The sequence below is a fragment of the Bos indicus genome, chromosome 22 (assembly GCF_029378745.1).
Source record: "Bos indicus isolate NIAB-ARS_2022 breed Sahiwal x Tharparkar chromosome 22, NIAB-ARS_B.indTharparkar_mat_pri_1.0, whole genome shotgun sequence".
NCBI classification, from domain to species: domain Eukaryota; kingdom Metazoa; phylum Chordata; class Mammalia; order Artiodactyla; family Bovidae; genus Bos; species Bos indicus.
In genome coordinates, this window is record NC_091781.1 from 35916404 (window position 1) to 35934328 (window position 17925).

At 41.1% G+C, this 17925-nt stretch overlaps 1 protein-coding gene across 17 annotated transcripts in view; it reads left to right on the forward strand.

Annotated features, from left to right (window-relative positions):
• The window catches only part of MAGI1 (membrane associated guanylate kinase, WW and PDZ domain containing 1), a 640650-nt gene extending 636430 nt beyond the window's left edge, over positions 1-4220 (forward strand). For 12 of the 17 annotated variants that reach the window (XM_019984495.2, XM_019984497.2, XM_019984498.2 and 9 more), the window contains one exon: positions 619-4220. In XM_019984495.2, the coding sequence (XP_019840054.2) occupies positions 619-1373 (755 nt within the window). In that variant the 3' untranslated portion in view covers positions 1374-4220. The remainder of the gene's footprint in view (positions 1-618) is intronic. The other 5 variants (XM_019984506.2, XM_019984508.2, XM_019984507.2 and 2 more) reach the window with 1 other exon arrangement.
• Positions 4221-17925: the final 13705 nt, after the last annotated feature.

Genomic DNA, 17925 nt, shown 5'->3' on the forward strand with positions numbered 1-17925 from the left:
TTTTTTTTTTTTTTTAATGAAAGTATACTTTGCTTACAGTAACATTCATAAAGCCTGAGGGTCCAGAGCAGTGAATTTCTACCTCTCTATGAACCCATTTAATCCCTACTCAGATCAAAACATAGATTCTTTCCATTCCCTTACAAAGTTCCCTCATGCCCCTCTAGTTCAACAGCCCAGATTTTTGTAAGCAAATTAAAACAATCTTTAAACAAAGGAATATTATCTGTCATGGAGTAGGGGGAGATGTCAGGGAGGAAGGGTGATGGCTGGGGAAAAAAGAAAGGGAGATACTAAGGGGGAGGGCCATTTTGATACTTCTAGACAGATTACTTGGGTTATACCTTTAAAGACTAAACTCATGACTGATGTTACAAGTTGAATGATCTATATGAGTATAAAGATAGTAGGCTAGATACCAAAAGCCACAAGTACCAGTTTTTAACCATGGCTAGTTGCAATTATACTTAAATTAACTCAGAGTCAGTTTGGCTTTGATTCTGACTGCTTTTAACAGTTGTTTGTTTGTTGTGACTAATGGGGTCTCAAGAGGGCGGGTGGGGACAGGAGCCAAGGTCCTTGATACCAAACTGTTGCTCTCGTTTCTCTTCCTGGCAGACCCCGGCAGCGACGGGAACGGCCCCCCCACCGGTCCACAAGGTGTTCCGGAAATGAGGGCTGGGCCCCCGGACCGCCGACAGCATCCATCATTGGAGTCCAGCTACCCACCCGATCTTCACAAATCATCACCACATGGGGAAAAGCGGGCACACGTGAGAGATCCCAAAGGCAGCAGAGAGTATAGCAGACAACCCAATGAACATCACACGTGGAACGGAACTTCTAGAAAACCCGACAGTGGGGCTTGCCGACCCAAGGACCGGGCACCCGAGGGACGAAGAGACGCCCAACCCGAGCGGATGGTGACCAATGGCCCCAAGAGGAGGTCTCCGGACAAGCGGAGGGAAGGCACGCGCAGTGCTGACAACACTTTGGAGAGAAGGGAGAAGCAGGAGAAGAGGAAGGAGGTTTCCCCGGAGAGGAGGCGAGAGCGGTCCCCGACCCGCCGGAGGGATGGCTCTCCAGGCCGGCGGCGGCGGTCTCTGGAGAGACTCTTGGATCAGAGAAGATCGCCCGAGCGCAAGAGAGGAAGCTCGCCCGAAAGGAGAGCCAAATCCACCGACCGGAGGCGGACCAAGTCCCCCGAGCGGAGGAGAGAGCGGTCCCTGGAGAAAAGGAACAAAGAGGACAGAGGCAGCCACCGGGAGAGGGACGAGACGAGTCTAAGACAGGACACCGGCCGGAGTTCCAGACATCCCCCGGAGCAGCGGAGAAGACCTTACAAAGAATGCAGCACCGACCTCAGTATCTGAGAGCCTGCGTCACATTTCCAGCCTTTACCATGTCAAAGGTTCGAAGAGGAAGCTCACAAACCTGAAATCATTTAGTTTCTTACCTAATGAAGCATCTGACGTCAGCTTGATGATCCTCTGACTAGCGACATTTGATGCATTTGAAATCTTATAAGAAAAAAATATATATATGAAAAGTGTTGTGCCTGATGTATCATATTAAAGAAAGTATTTTTAAATGCATACTTTTTTGGGAAATTATTTGCTAAATGCTTCCCCAAAGGGATATAAATTTTGTTTCTACATAAACTGTAGAATTGTTAAGAATTGTTCCCTTTGGGGGTGGGGGTGATCTTTTTCTCTCCTGGTTAATTGCGGCTATTGATCATTTTCTCTAAGTAAGGAAAATTATTGATCAAATTTAATTAATTTGATGGAGACTGTTATGTACTGATGTAGTGCTGTAGTGTAGTTAGGAGTTTGGTTGTTGTTGTTGTTGTTTTTTGATAAAAGCAAAAAGGCAAAAGTTATATTTGTAAAAGCTGAGGACTCTGGAATAAATGAGGATTACTGATGATCCTAAAGTTAAGCAAACTGTATGAAGAGACTACTGTTGCAAATGAAGGATATTTATAGCTAAAGGACACAGCACAAAGCACAAAGAAATGTTATGTTCTCAAGTTATTCTCCATTCAGAAAACAGTTTGTACTCTCCCTGGCTATAGAAAGGTGCAGAGAGGAGAAGGTTGGTCGCCATTACCTAAACGCAGCCCAAGCACAGATGGTCAGGTTCGTTAGCATCACCAACACTGAATGAGAATCTCATTAAGGCAGTGCCATGAAAGTTTTGCTCACCTACTAGAAGGAACGCACAGCAAACACCTTTGGTGTTGTCTTGCCTGATTTGAGACTGAATAGTAAATGGCATGGGAGACAATGTGCTGGTGTGAGGAGCCCGAAGAATCACTAGTACAGAAAGTTAAGTTTCCCCTTTTTATCATGAGCCTGTGGTTGCCCTTTGCCAAACTGGGGAGGAGGGAGTAAGCCTTGGTAGAAGGAACTTCTCTGTTGATATTTAAAGACATGAGGGTTGGGCATGCTCATTCTTCGAAATGCCAGTTTTCTTTGGAACCATAATAAAAATCTCCAAAATGGTTGAAAGAGAAGGATTCAATCTCATTGGTTCTAGATCTGGTTGACAAACATCTGCACTTATGACCCTGTCCTTTTAATCTTTGGACAGAACAAAGTATAGAAATTTTTCTTTAATAGAAGACATTCTTTTGCTATCTCACAGGAGGTTGGTTGGGTCGGCTGTAGCCCCGGCTTGTGGTTGAAATGAATTACTGCCTAGCTGAGCCAAAACCTTAGCTCGTACCTGTTGGATCACTACAACAAATCGCTGCTTATGATGCATTGCGTATTTCCGTAGTACTGTTTTGCATTTTCCATACAGACACAAAACTTTGCAAGTCAATCACTGTTGTTCTCATGGTACTGTTTAAAAAAAAAAAAAAGGATAAAGAAAAAAAATGGAGAAAACCAGCCAATTATCTTGTGTACAGAGTTAAAAATTGTAATTAATAGAGCCTGTTTTAAAAACAAACAACTGTTGCCTTTTTTTCTTGTATAAAAGAGAATTTATGACAAAAAAATTAGCTGTGAGGAATGTGACATGTGTTTATATTTCTGAATATGGAACAAATTGATTCATTGGGATATATTTTACTGTAAACTAAATCAGGTATGTAAAGCTGTTTTAAAAATGGGAGACTATATAAGTAATTCTCTAAAGCTTTAGTTGGTTTGAATATCATCATTTCCTCCATGGTGAGCCTGCTTGTGAATTATTAAGCACTTGTTTGCATTTCTGTTCTTCATTCATTTCTTGCGGTGTGCTGTGGACTTAATGCTCTTTCTGTATTGATGAAAAGCAGTATGTGGGCCAATCTTTTTATAAAACACTATGCATATATAAATATAACATTGTTCATAGCTTTATTTGACTTATGGGTTTATACAACATTACAATGAGTAGCTGTCCTTCTGTGGATATGCACAAACCAAGTTCATTTCCTGGAACAGACACAATGTACATTCTATAGCTAAAAAAGAGGAAAAAGTCTGAGACTGCTATTTTTATCTTCAGAGTTTTCCATACAGAGCATACATTGAGCTACAGTAGTATGGTGAGGGAGAACGCAACTGAATAATGATGTTCTTTTTTCATCAATTGCCTAAGAGCCAACTGGGGATTTTATTCCTAAGGCTCCACTACTAGGAATTCTCTCACTCATTCTAGCCAAATCCATGATATTAAATGATCGATGCTCTCGATTGTGGTCCAGAGTTTTAAATAAATGAAATCAAGAGGTGGTTTTTGGAGTGGATCGTGACGTTAACATCTCAGTGTCTCTCTTGTTGTCAGAGATGTTTGACATGTTAAAATCTATGTGCTGCCCACCTGGGCTTGGCTTTATCCGTGAAGACTTAGTGTGGCAGTGTCATCTGAGTTTCATAGTTTGAAAATACCGTACTTTACAGGGACTGTACATTAAGCAGAAAGATACGAGTTTTTCTCTGAACTACTGTAACCTTAAATTGGAGACTGATTCTTTTGAGCCTACTTTCCCTAGTTCCCCACTTCATGTAAATGTCTTGATGAGAGATGATATGAATGAGTATTTTGTATGATTAAATCAAACCCTTTAGGAACTCCCCTCCCACCCATGAGACAGTTGATGCTGGAAAGAATGTTGTGGGGAGGACTTAACACCCTACTTGTATTTTTTAAGTTTCTTTTGTGAAAGATTTTTTAATGCATTTTTACTGTAAAAATACATGGAAATGTATGCATTCCATAACCACGATTGCTTCTGGATTGATATCTTTCTTGTCTCTGTGTTGTCTCAAATATATCAGGGTCACGTAACCAAGTAAGAGTGTCTGGCTCCTAATGCAATGAACTATCATAACATTCTGTTGAAAGGGAAGAGATGATGGTCTTTCAGTAGTATAGTTAGTGCCTTGCTACTCAAAATCCAGTCTGTAGACCAACTGCCATCTCGTCACTGGAGAGCATATTAGAAATGCAAAGTTTCAAACCCCACTCTTGACCTACTGAGTCAGAATGTGCCTTTAGCAAGATCCCCATCTAATATGAATGCACATGAAAGTCTGAGCTGCATGGTCTTGCACAGAACCCTGGTGATAAAGCACAACCTGCTAAGCCAAGAACTTCATTGCCTCCTGACTGAGTAATATTGGGCCAGTTCCTTAACCTCTTTTAAAGAATCAGTTTCCTCATCTTTGAAGGGGCAGATGTCATAGAGTTGGTGAAAGGAAATGCAAAGTGATTAGCACACCTCTGACAATCAGAAAAATCCTCAGTAAATAACACTAAACCTTTTTTTTTTTAAGGAGGATTTTCTGCATTCCAGTCAGTATTCTACTCCTTTGTATTGTCCTGGTTTATTTTCCAATCAAAACGAAGAAGTATTTTCTCGATTAAAATGGGGAAGAAGGCCTTCTATTTTAATTGTAAAGTTAGCAAATAATGTGGTTCATACTACTTCACAAGTATAAAAATTACAGTGACCAGTGTTTTAAAATAGGAATCCAAAATGCCATGCTGTGAAAGTTAAGATGAAAATAGCCTCAAAACTTATGTTTTGGTGATAGAGATGTATGTGAAGTTACACATACTTGAAACTTGATGAAAAGGCTAACCAGTCAGTGAGTGACTCTGCATGTATTCTGGCTGATCATGTAGTTTGTAATCCTTTCCAATTTCCTTACAGTTTTTGGATTGTTCTTTCAGATGACTTAGTAGTTAGGATTTTCCTACAGAACCTGAGTTCCTAGGCACTCAAAAAGTATCGTGTGTGATAGTATATTGCTTTATTTTGTCACCAACATGGTGATTGTAGACACTGCTCACTTCCCAAAACTCTTTTGCTAAAGATGCTATCTAGATTGGTCCTTGGCTTAACTGACAATGGAAACTGTTTGTGAAACCCTTACATTGCACAAGTTCTTTGCCTGTCATAAATGGTCACACCACAAAGAAGGAAGGTGCTGAGGGTCAATTAGAGCTCTCAGGATTTTTCCTGCTGGGGGGCCAGTGTGAGACCACCTCAGGTGGTCTGCATCAATTGGGAAAGGTCCTTCCGAGTTCTTGCAGGAGACTTTTCTTACCATCCCTCAGCATCATCAGCATGAGGTATTTAGCACAGTAAGATGCAGTGCTCTTGCACTATGTGTAATTACAAACTTTTAAGAAAAATAACGAAGCTGGCCCCTTCCAGTACGGTTATTTGTTTTTGTTTTTGCAGGAGTGTACCTTCTGTGAAAATGTTTTGACAGTTTCCTCTAGTGATGTCTTTAATCATTGTGCTCATTGTCAGGGGCAGGAGTGGTGTGGTTTTACTTCTCCACACCACACAAGACATCAGGTGTTCCCTCAAGCCAAAGGGCAAGGCCTTTTTGAAAGCACATAGATCTCAGCAAGGTGGTGGAACTGCACAACTCAGATTGGAACTTGAACCCACTGTCTTTGAATTGAGATCACATACCGGGCCTCAGAACTTTATAAAACTCAGACTCTTTGTGTCTCATCGCAGAAAGAATTCAGTGGGAGACAAAGTGATAGGTAAGAAGTGGACTTCTTTAGAGCCATACACATTCCATAGACAGAATGCAGTCTGTCTCAGAAGACAAGAGAGACCCTAAGGCATGGTCATCTCAGAAAGTGAGAGCAGCCAAGGCCGAAACACACACTACAGTGTGGAGTGTGGGCAGGCTCCATAGGTGAGAGACCCTGAAATACGGGGTGGTGAGTTTTTATGCCCTGGATAATTTTTTTTTTTTTTGGCCATGTCCGTGCGCTTCCCAAGTTGCACTCGCGCTACCTGTCAGTGCAGGAGACGTGCAGTGTAAGAGATGCATGTTCAATCCGTGGGTCCGGAAGATCCCCTGGAGAGGGGCGTGGCAACCCACTCCAGTGTTCTTGCCTGAAGAATTCCAAGGACAGTGGAACCTGGCAGACTACAGTCCATAGGGTCACACAGAGTCAGACAGGAGTGAAGCGACTTAGCACGCACACACTCACAGGCACAGGCCATAGCATGCACACACTCACAGTCACAGGCCACGGCAGTGGAAGTGCAGCGTCCTAACCACTAGACTGCCAGAAAATTCCCTGGGGTGGGTAAGTTCATATGCTAATGAGCAGGAGGATTATTCCAACTATTTGAGGGGGTTGGTGCTGGGAAGGGCTGGAATTTCTAGGAACTGTCATGGTGCTGGCGGGCAAGTCATTTAGCTAATTATTATAATGAGTGAGTAAGGAGGCGCAAGGTACACTGGAGGTTGAGGCTTCCGCCATCTTGGACCTAGGCAGTTCTAACCAGTTCAGCAGTGTCCTCTGGCTTCAGTTGTCCCCTGGCCGCTTCCCTCCACATTCTGTGGTATTAACAGTAAATACTGGAGTTTTGCATGTGACTGCTGCCTTTCCACCTAACTGCTAAGTGTGCTTTGTCATGTTGAGGAAATAATAACTTGGTCTGCACAGCAGGGCCCTCTAAATGCCACACCATACTGGTAAGCATTGACTTTCTAAGTATATTTATCTGTCAGGGAAGAAATTCCCTTTGATTGCCTAGGATCCTACAGATGAAGGGAAAAGAGCTCAAAAAGGCTGCTAATTCCTACATGTGTCATAGTCAAGGCTGTGACACATTCATTCTTTCAACACATTGAGGACCACTGTGGGCCAGGTACAGCCTGCGACTAGAAACACCTGCTCCCGGTCTTGAACACATATAGCTTAGTGGGGGAAAGTGAATGGTCAAATACTTATAAACTCCATTTCAAGCAGAAGCACAGGGTATTGTGAGAGAAAGTAATTGGGGTTTTAGGCAGACTGAGGAAGGTTATGTTTCCATAAGGAAGAGGGGTTAACTGGTCAAAGGGAGAGAACATGGTTCAAAATGGAAAAGAGAGCGCTTTGAAGGGCCGTGGGGCCGGGAGGGTGGTTATTTTGAATTTTAGACTTTGTTGTAATAAGTGACCACAGGAGAGTGTAATGGACCCCCTCACCCCACCCACCCAACCCGGCTCCGCAAGCTATATGTGTGCTGGGGAGGGGCTGGTGACCAGCTCAGGTTTGAACTTAACAAAGATGGCCTTGGATCTGCACAGAGAGCAGATGAGAGGAGGGTGGAGGTGAATCTTCAGAGAGCATCGCTTATCGTAAAACAGCATCCTGGTCAAGACAGGAGTTCTCTTAGGCGTGTTTATCATCCTCTTGTGAGGAGAATTCGTTTCCTTTCCAACCTAATCCTGCTGCCCCACCCCACCCCCACCCCTACTGCCTTCACTAGACGTTTGTTAAGACATGCAGAACACTCTGTACCTGGTTTCTTTCTTTTTTTTAATAGATGATTTTGTATTTTATGTATGTATTTATTTTTGGATGTGCTGAGTCCTTGTTGCTGCGCAAGGGCTTTCTTTGGTTGCCATGAGTGGGGGCCGCTCTCTTGTGGAGCACCCGCTCTAGAGCATGGGCTCCATGGTGTGGCACACAGGCTTAGCTGCTCCATGGCACATGGAATCTCACCAGACCAGGGATCAAAACCAGATCCCTCATTGGCAGGCGGATTGTTAACCACTGACCAACAGTAAAATCCTACATCCTGTTTCTTGCGTTAAAGTCAGTCATTCACTATTCTACCCGGTTTTCTTCAGGTTTCTTCCCACCTCACTACCTTTTTTTTTTTTTTCAGCTTTTGGTTTAAAACCTTGTAATCCTGTTTTCTTTTTGAGATCATCTGTAATACATCTTTCTTAAACTATAGAAGCTCAGTTGAGTATTACCCCATCTTTGTTAAACATCCCCATATTTGTATTCAGAAAGGAACTGCTCCTAGAATATCGCACTTGGAAAAGTAGTGTGTTTGGGGGTTTATTTTTTTGGCTGTGTCACATGGCATATGGGACCTGAGAACCTGAACCCCATGCAGTGGAAGCACGGAGTCCTAACTGCTAAACTTCCAGGCAATTCCCAGCAGTGGAATTTTTTTTTAAATTTTACAAAACTAACTTATTCTTAAAATATTCATGTGTCGGAAGAGTATAAAATAAAATATGACATTGTTCCTTACTATCTGTCATTCCCAATCCCGAGAAATTATTATTAACAGCATAGTTTATGACATTTACAATCTTTTTCTACGTAAGTATGTGTGTATACATACATATATATACATATATATGTGTATATATATATATATACACCACACACACACACTTGGGAGTTTGATTTTATACAACAAAAATGGGCCATTGGGACTTTCCAGGTGGTCCAATGGTTAAGAATCCATCTTACAATGCAGGGAACGTGGGTTCAGTCCCTGGTTGGGGAACTAAGATCTCACATGCCCCAGGGGGGTGGAAGGCACCTCAGCACAACTGATATATGTATCAGTTCAGTTCAGTCGCTCAGTCCTGTCCAACTCTGTGATCTCATGGACTGCAGCACACCAGGCTTCCCTGTCCATCACCAACTCCCGGAGCTTACTCAAACTCACGTCCATTGAGTCCGAGATGCCATCCAACCATCTCATCCTCTGTCATCCCCTTCTCTTCCCACCTTCAATCTTTCCCAGAATCAGGATCTTTCCTAGTGAGTCAGTTCTTCACATCAGATGGCCAAAGTATTGGAGTTTCAGCTTCAGCATCAGTCCTTCCAATGAATATTCAGGACTGATTTCCTTCAGGATGGACTGGTTGGACCTCCTTGCAGTCCAAGGGACTCTCAAGAGTCTTCTCCAACACCACAGTTCAAAAGCATCAATTCTTTGGCGCTCAGCTTTCTTTATAGTCCAACTCTCACATCCGTACATGACCACTGGAAAAACCATTGCTTTGACTAGACAGACCTTTGTTGGCAAAGTAATGTCTCTGCTTTTAAATATGCTGTCTAGGTTGGTCATAGCTTTTCTTCCAAAGAGTAAGTGTCTTTTAATTTCATGGCTGCAGTCACCATCTGCAGTGATTTTGGCGCCAAAAAAATAAAAGTCTCTCACGTTTTCCATTGTTTCCTCATCTATTTGCAATGAAGTGATGGGACCAGATGCCATGATCTTAGTTTTCTGAATGTTGAGTTTTAAGCCACCTTTTTCACTCTCCTCTTTCACTTTCATCAAGAGGCTCTTTGGTTCTTCTTTGCTTTCTGCCATAAGAGTGTTGTCATCTGCCTATTCGAGGTTGTTGGTATTTCTCCCAGCAATCTTGATTCCAGTTTGTGCTTCATCCAGCCTGGCATTTCGCATGATGTACTCTGCGTATAAGTTAAATAAACAGGGTGACAATATACAGCCTTGACGTATTCCTTTCCCGATTTGGAACCAGTCTGTCATTCCATGTCCAGTTCTAATTGTTGCTTCTTGACTATGTGTGTGTGTGTATATATATACACACACACATATATATATGTACATATATATATATATACACATACACAGAATTAGAGTGTGTGTGTATATATATATGTATATATATATGTATATAAAATACACATATCTGTCCTTCATCCCGAGTTACTTCAATAGCTTTCTTCTTGTTTTTCTTGCCCACCTACAGACTGTCTCCACACAGCAAACCTTTCAAAATCCCAAGTGAAGGGCCAGAGTCCTTACAGCAGACTCTAAAGCGCTGTGTGACCCAGCCTTTCCTTCTCTCCTGATGGTACCTCTCCAGTTCTGCTCCATCCACACTCCAGGCATGCTCCTAGCCTCACTTACTACCTTTGCTCTAGCTAGACCTTCATCTGGAAAGCTCTTTCCCCAAGGATTCACAATGGACTCCCTCATTTCATTCATTCTGCTCAAATCTCCCCCTTCCAACGGGGCTTATCCTGGCCATTTCCGTTTACAACTTGATTCCCTTTCTTAGTTCTCTTTTCCCCTCCATGGCACTTAGCAGCTTCTAACATGTTGTACACTGTATGTACTTATTATCTTTATTGTGTATCACCTGTCTCCCTCCTTTAGAAACTAGGTTGACTTTATGTATGTGCAGTCCTGCACATCCGTGGATCCCATACTTGATTTAATGCTCTGCCATCACCATCTTAAAATTTAGTAATTCTTGAGCAAGGAGCAGCACATTTGCGGTTTGCACTGAGCCCTGCAAATGATGTAGCTTGCCTTGTACAGAATACAAGATTCACAAGATCTTGGTGCTGAACGCTGATGTATTTCAAGTTCCCGTGATAGGATCATATTTATAGTAGATGCACATAATATTTGCTCAGTAAGTAGAAGTATTATATTTCTTAGTTTTTTAGTTTTCTGAAGTTGAACATTTACTTAACTAGTTGAGTCACAAAAACACGCTGCTGCGAACAACCTAATACGAAAACTCAGTACTCTTGAGTAGTTTGAACACTTTTAAAGGGATACATTGTGAGTGCTAGTTCTTTTTATTTTTGGTAATACTAGTATTGTTGAGACTTTGCCTGCTTTCATTGGAAATAGCTGTCTTGAGAAAAGTGCTTGCAGACTGGAGACCTATATCTTATCAGGGAGAGTTACCAAACACAGTGTAGCCACTAAACCACCAGTTCAAGGAAATCACCCAGAAGCTTTCAAAATGCCTGGACCCACCCTCAGAGATCCTGGCATAATTAGTTTGGGTTGCGACCTGGCTTTTCTTAAGTTCCCAGAGGATTCCAATTGGCTGCAGTTGCATTCTTCATTTACTTTAACCTCATAGACTGTGTGGGATTTTCTTTCTGCTTTATCGTATCTACTATTGTCATTTTTAGTTTGCAATATAGCAACAGCTCAAAGGAAAGATGGTTAGAGAATATTTTCCCAAAGTAAACTAATGGCCTATACAGTCCATGTAATTCTCTAAGCCAGAATACTGGAGTGGGTAGCCTTTACTTCTCCAGGGGATCTGCCCAACCCAGGGATCAAACCCAGGTCTCCCACATTGCAGACAGATTCTTTACCAGTTGAACCACCAAGGAAGCCCAAAGTAAACTAAAATGCCTTTCAATTCCAAGAAGCTAGTAGTCAAATAAAAAGATAATAAGTGTATATATTTCCATTGTGAGTTCTGTTTAATATTCCTGCCACTGCTAAACTTATTCATTAGTAAGGATAATGGAGAGACGGCTACATCCTGAACAAGAGATCCGAACACTATCATTTAAACCAAAATTTAGCTGGTGTACTTCCACTTAAATTAGTTTGAGAAATACTTTAATGATCTTACAAAATGGAGCAATACAATGCAATGCTAAGTCGCTTCAGTCATGTCCAACTCTGTGCTACCCTCTGGACTGTAGCCCACCAGGCTTCTCTGTCCATGGGATTCTCCAGGCAAGAATACTGGAGTGGGTTGCCATTCCCTTCTCCAGGGGATCTTCCCAACCCAGGGGTCGAACCAGCTTCTCTTACACCTAACCCGTGCTGGCAGGTGGGTTGTTTACCTCTAGCGCCACCTGGGAAGCCCATGAAATGGGACATGTGGTATGTTAAATAAAACCTAATGAAATAACGAGAATACTGAATAATTAGCAATTAGCAATCATGATGATGAACCATTGTTTTCTAACAAGTTCTTCCAAAGTATTTATCATTCTTCTTCCCTCAACCCCCTACACAGCTATTGTACTTTTAGCAGATAACTTTGGGGCTGGAAAGTAATTATTCCGTGGCTGAATAAGAGGAATGTGACATTCCTATGACCAAAACAACATCCATACTTTAAAATCCAAGGGGTATAAAATTCTTGGGAAAACAGTGCTGGGAATAAGTGCCATTTACATAGATTAACATAAAAGACTCTAACATTTATCTAGGCCACTGGTGTGGGATCCACCATTGAGATGACCAGCCCTAACTCTGAACCAAAGGGAAATATATTTGAAATAGTCATAGTGTCTAGACGGAGGCAGGATACATCTTTCATTGACTGATGAATGTGGCAAGACCAGTGAAAATTTCATCTGTCTATCCAACACATCAACTTGGTAGCCCTCCCTGTAGTCACCCTTTATGTAAGGAATTTTATCAGGCAAATTCTCCATATATCCTTGGAATAATAACTTAGTTGACTTTAACTCCTCCGTTGTCTCCTGAAAATAGAGCTTTGTTCAAAGCAGTTTGTTAGCAAGTATGTAGTGACTACTGTTTTCCAGGCACAGTGCTCATTGTCAAAGGCAACAAAAACCCCAACCTTCCTGAAGTTTAGAGTCTGACAGGGTGGATGGACATTCAGTGATGAACTTAAATTGTGGTAAGAGCTATAGATGTGGCTGCAGTGCTCATAACTGTCTGTAAGAAGGCAACTTACTCTGGACAGTGCAAAGAAAGGCAAAGAGGAAGAAGGGCTTGCCAAAGAGAAAGGAGAGCTGGGCAGAGGCCTCATGGCAGAGGGAGTGCAGCTTGTTCCAGGAGTGAATCCAGAGACCCATGGGACTAGAAATCTAGGCCAACAAGAGAGGAAGAGGGAGGAGCAAGACTTGGAATGTGTCTGTAAGCCATAGGGAGAGAGCCTTACTGGGTGAGAAAAGAGAGCCCAAAGGAGCAATTAACAAGGGATCAAGTGATTCCCCCATCACTAAAATGTCACACACACACACAAAAGCTGTGAGAATGGAGGACATTTGACATCTCTATAATCCTGAAATCTGCTAGAGTAACCACAAATATTTGAAAGAAAAATCATGTATTAATCTCCTTTTTACAAAGAAGCAAATATTGTGTGTATTCTTGCTGTAAAAGCCAACCTTTAGGTTATAGAAAATGCACTGAGGTTGGGTGTACCTCTGCCCTTGGTCACTTTTTTTGTTTATTTTAAACCAAGTAGGTCTTACTGGAAATGTGTAGTAGGAAACATTTCCTGCAGATAGATGGGAAAAATTATTGAGCAAGGTTACAAATCCTGTGAAATCACCCAGTCTGATTTATGATGTCTTTTCCCCTCGGCCTGTTTTGGTTTTATTTTAGAAATGTATTTCATGGGGGTTTATTTTTATTACTTGGATGTATTATGTTTGGATGGCTCTTGTTTTGGTCTTTCTTACTAAAAATTTGTTTTCTTTCTCTCTCTGACTTCAACTGATATGAACTGAATAAGAAATTCCAAAGGTGCGTGCCTGGAGAATGAAAATGTTTTAATTGTACCCCATATTAGTGAACTTTAATTTGGATTTGAGAAAGAGTTAGTGCCTCTGTGTGCCCCGCCCCCCCATGATGGCATGAACAGTGACATTCAAAGATTGGCAAGAGATCTGCTCCATTCATAGGATTTAGACCAAAAAGGATTCCCTATTCTCTTACTGTTTTTAATACTGTTAGAAAGAGCCAGGTGTGAGCATCACTGAGAGTATGACTCAGGCTTTGAAAATACCCCAAGGACAGGTGTGACAAAAACCTTAACTTTTTATTTGTTTTGTGACACAAATAATAGATACTACATTAGCTTTGTTTAAAAATAATCTAAATAGCGTAAAATAAAAGACCCTGTTGATGACACCCCCACCCCCAATTCCAGTCATACCCCACAGCTAGCCACTGTTATCACATCGGGTCTGTCCATTGAGACACATCACTGTACATACGTAAATGTGTGTGTGTGTGTGTATATATACACACATATATACAGAATAGAGAATATAGAATAGAATAGGCAATAGAGATGGGGAGTTTTTGTGGAATTCTAAAATAAGTGCATGATAATATACATATTGCTTGGCAGTGTTATTTGTTTTTTCTCACATAATATATTTTGTAGATCTTACCAGTTTAGCTAGTGTTCTCACACTTTTTTTCTTGTTTTTAAACTGCTGAATAGTATTCTGTAGTCTACTAGTCTGCTCATGCTGCTGTAACGGAACACCATAGATTCAGTGATTTAGAGAACAGCAGTTTATTTTCTCATCTTTTTCTAGGCTAGAAGTCCAGAATTAAACTCCTTGGATTGGTTCCTGGTGACTACCCTTCCTGGCTTACAGATGGTTGTCTTCTCTTTCTGTTCTCATATAGTCTTTTCTCTGGGCATAAGCCCTGCTGCTGTCTCTCCCTCCTCTTGTAAGGACACTAATCCTTCCTGATTAGGGCCCACCCTTATAACCTCATTTAAGCGTAGTTATATCCTTAAAGACTATCTCCGCAGTCACACAGGGATTAGAGCTTCAACATAAGAATTTCAAGGAAATGTAATTCTGCCCATAGCATTTATATGGATGTATTATACTTTCTTTAATCTCTTTAACTGTATCTGCCATGTAGAAATTCCTTTACATTTTTTTGAAGTTTCACTACAGCACGATTTTGTCCTCTTAATCTAAGAGACTGAGATTTCCTTCGCCTCTGGGGGTATGGAAGTCGAGTGAGAGGGAATAGAGATAGGGAGGGATAGGAAGTAAGAGATTGATTTCTAAAAGGCTGATTCCCCAATTACTCATTATCACTTTGCCCAAGAAGTTTTCAGCTGCTTCTCTCCCTGCAAAGAAAGTGGGAGAATATGGCATTTGAGGATGCAAAGTTGGAGGAGGCTGGCAAGGCCAGAAATGTCCTCTGTGGGCTGCACACCTTCCGTAAAAATGAGCATTGCCAGTGGGAAACCTTGGAGGACCAGAAAAAGCTCCAGGCCACAGGCAGACACCCCCAGCTTAGTTCCCAGCCACTATTCAGACAGGTTGCCCAGGGGGATTTGCATCCAGTTACCAAAGGCTGCATTCACTATTCTGTGCATCTTTAGGAACCCTCTGCATGCATCCACACCCAAGTCCCTGATGCATGGGAAAGTCTGGAATTCCCTGTTCATTTAGATGAAAGAGTAATAACCCAGGGAAGATAAAAACTGTTTTTTTCTGGTAAATCTACCAAGGCCCTCTGGAGGTGAGCACTACTGGAGAGAAACACTTTGACCTCTTGCTTAAGACAACGATTCTCAGTTTTGCCCCCAGGGCACAGTTATCAGCATCTGGAGACACTTGCTGTGTCATAACTAGGGGAGGGGGAAGGGTGCTGGCTACTACATTTAGAGGGTAGAGGCCAGGGATGCTGCTGAACATTCTCCAAAGTACACGACAGGAACAACGAACTATCTAGCCTCCAGTGTCAGCAGTGCCAAGGTTGAGAAAAACTGGTTTAACCCAAATGATAGAAATTTGCTGGGGACTTGCAGCTGGGGACTTGTATCTTTTTTTATTGAAGTATAGTTGACTTAAAATGTTGTGTCAGTTTCAGGTATACAGCAAAGTGATTCTGTTTTATATATATAAATATATATGTATATTATTTTTTATTACCTTATACTGCATAGGTTATTGCAAGATACTGACTATACTTCCCTGTGCTATGCAGTGGGTCCTTGCTGTTTATCTCTTTTATATATAGTATTATGTATCTGTTAATCCCAAACTCCTAATTTATCCCTTCTGCCCCTTTCTCCTTTGGAGACCTTAAGTTTGTTTTCTGTCTGTGAGTCTGTTTCTATTTTGTAAATAAATTCATTTGCACTAACTTTTAGATTCCACGTATAAGTGATATCATATAATATTTGTCTTTGACTTACGTCACTTAGTATGATAATCTCTGGCTCCATCCATGTTGCTGCAAATGACATTATTTCATTGCTTTTTAATGGCTGAGTAATATTCCATTGTGTGTATATATGAAAGTGAAGTCGCTCAGTCATGTCCGACTCTTTGTGACCCCATGGACTGTAGCCTATCAGGCTCCTCCATCCATGGGATTTTCCTGGCAAGAGTGCTGGAGTGGATTGCCATTTCCTTCTCCAGGGGATCTTCCCGACCCAGGAATCGAACCCGGGTCTCTCACATTGCAGGCAGACGCTTTTACCATCTGAGCCACCAGTGTATATATATATATATATGTATATGTATATATACCATATCATCTTTATTCATTCATCTGTTGATGGACACTTAGGTTGCTTCCATTTCTTGGCTTTTTTGAATAGTGTTGCTGTGAACATTGGGATACATGTATCTTTTTGAATTACAGTTTGCATTTTCTCTGGATATATGCCCAAGAGGGAGACGACAGGATCATACAGTAATTCCATTTTTAGGTTTTAAGGCACCTCCATGATATTTTTCATAATGCTTGCACTAATATACATTCCCAACAGTGTAGGAGGGTTCCCTTTTCTCCACACTCTCTCCAGATTGATTATTTGTAGAATTTTTTATGATGGCCAGTCTGATCCAGTGTGAGATGATACCTCATTGTGCTTTTGATTTATATTTCTCTAGTGTTGAGTACTTTTTTATGTGCCTGTTGGCCATCTCTCTGTCTTCTTTGGAGAAATATGTTGGGGTCTTCTGCCACTTTTTGAATAGGTTGTTGGGGTTTTTTTTTATATTGAGCTGAATGAGCTGTTATGTATTTTGGAAATTAAATCTTTGTCAGTTATATTGTTTGAAAATATTTTCTCCAGTTTGTCTTTTTGTTTTGTTTATGGTATCCTCTACTGTGCAAAGTCTTATGTGTGATTGGGTCTCATTTGTTTAGTTTTGCTTTTATTTCTATTGTTTTGGGAGACTGACCTAAGAGGATATATTTATATTTAAAGAATGTATTGCTTATGTTCTCTTGTAGGATTTTTATGGTATCATGTCTTGTATTTAAGTCTTTAAGCCATTTTGAGTTTATGTTTGTATATGTCAGCAATTTATATGTGGAGTGTTTTAACGTTAGCAATTTATATGTGGCTGACCAGATTTCCCAAAACCACTTGCTGAAGAGATTCACTTTCCTCCATTGTGTATTCTTGCCTCCTTTGTTGAAGATTACTCGACCATCTGTGTGGGGTGTTACTTCTGTCCTCTCTTTTCTGTTCCTCTGATCTATGTCTGCTTTTGCAGCAATACCACACTCTTGTGGTTACTGTAGTTTGTAGTATTGCCTGAAATCAGAAAAGGTTATGCCTTCAGCTTTGTTCTTTTTCCTCAGGATTGCTTTGGCAATTCTGGGTCTTTTGTGGTTCAATATATATTTTAGGATTATTTGTTCCAGTTCTATGAACAATGTCATGAGTAATTTGATAGAGATCTCATTAAATCTGTAGACTGCTTTGAGTTTTATTGCCATTTTAGCTCTATTAATTATTCCAATCCAAGAGCATGGGATATCTTTCCATTTCTTTGAATCATCTTCAGTTTCCTTCATCAGTGTTTTATAGCTCTTAGCATATAAGTCACCTCCTCCTTGGTCAGGTTACTTCCAAGGTTTGGGGTTTTTTTTAATTTATTTTAATGCAATTTTAAATGGGATTTTAAAAAACTGTCAGTGTAAAGAAATACATCAGATTTCTGCATATTAATCTTGTATCCTGCTACCATGCTGAATTCATTCATCAGTTCTAATAGTTTTTGTGTGAAGTCTGTAGGGTTTTCTATAGAGTATCATTTCATTTGCTTACGATGTCAATTTAACCACTTCCAGGGATTCCCTGGTGGCTCAGACTGTAAAGACCCAGGTTTGATCCCTGGGTTGGGAAAGTCCCAAGGAGAAGGGAAGATCCC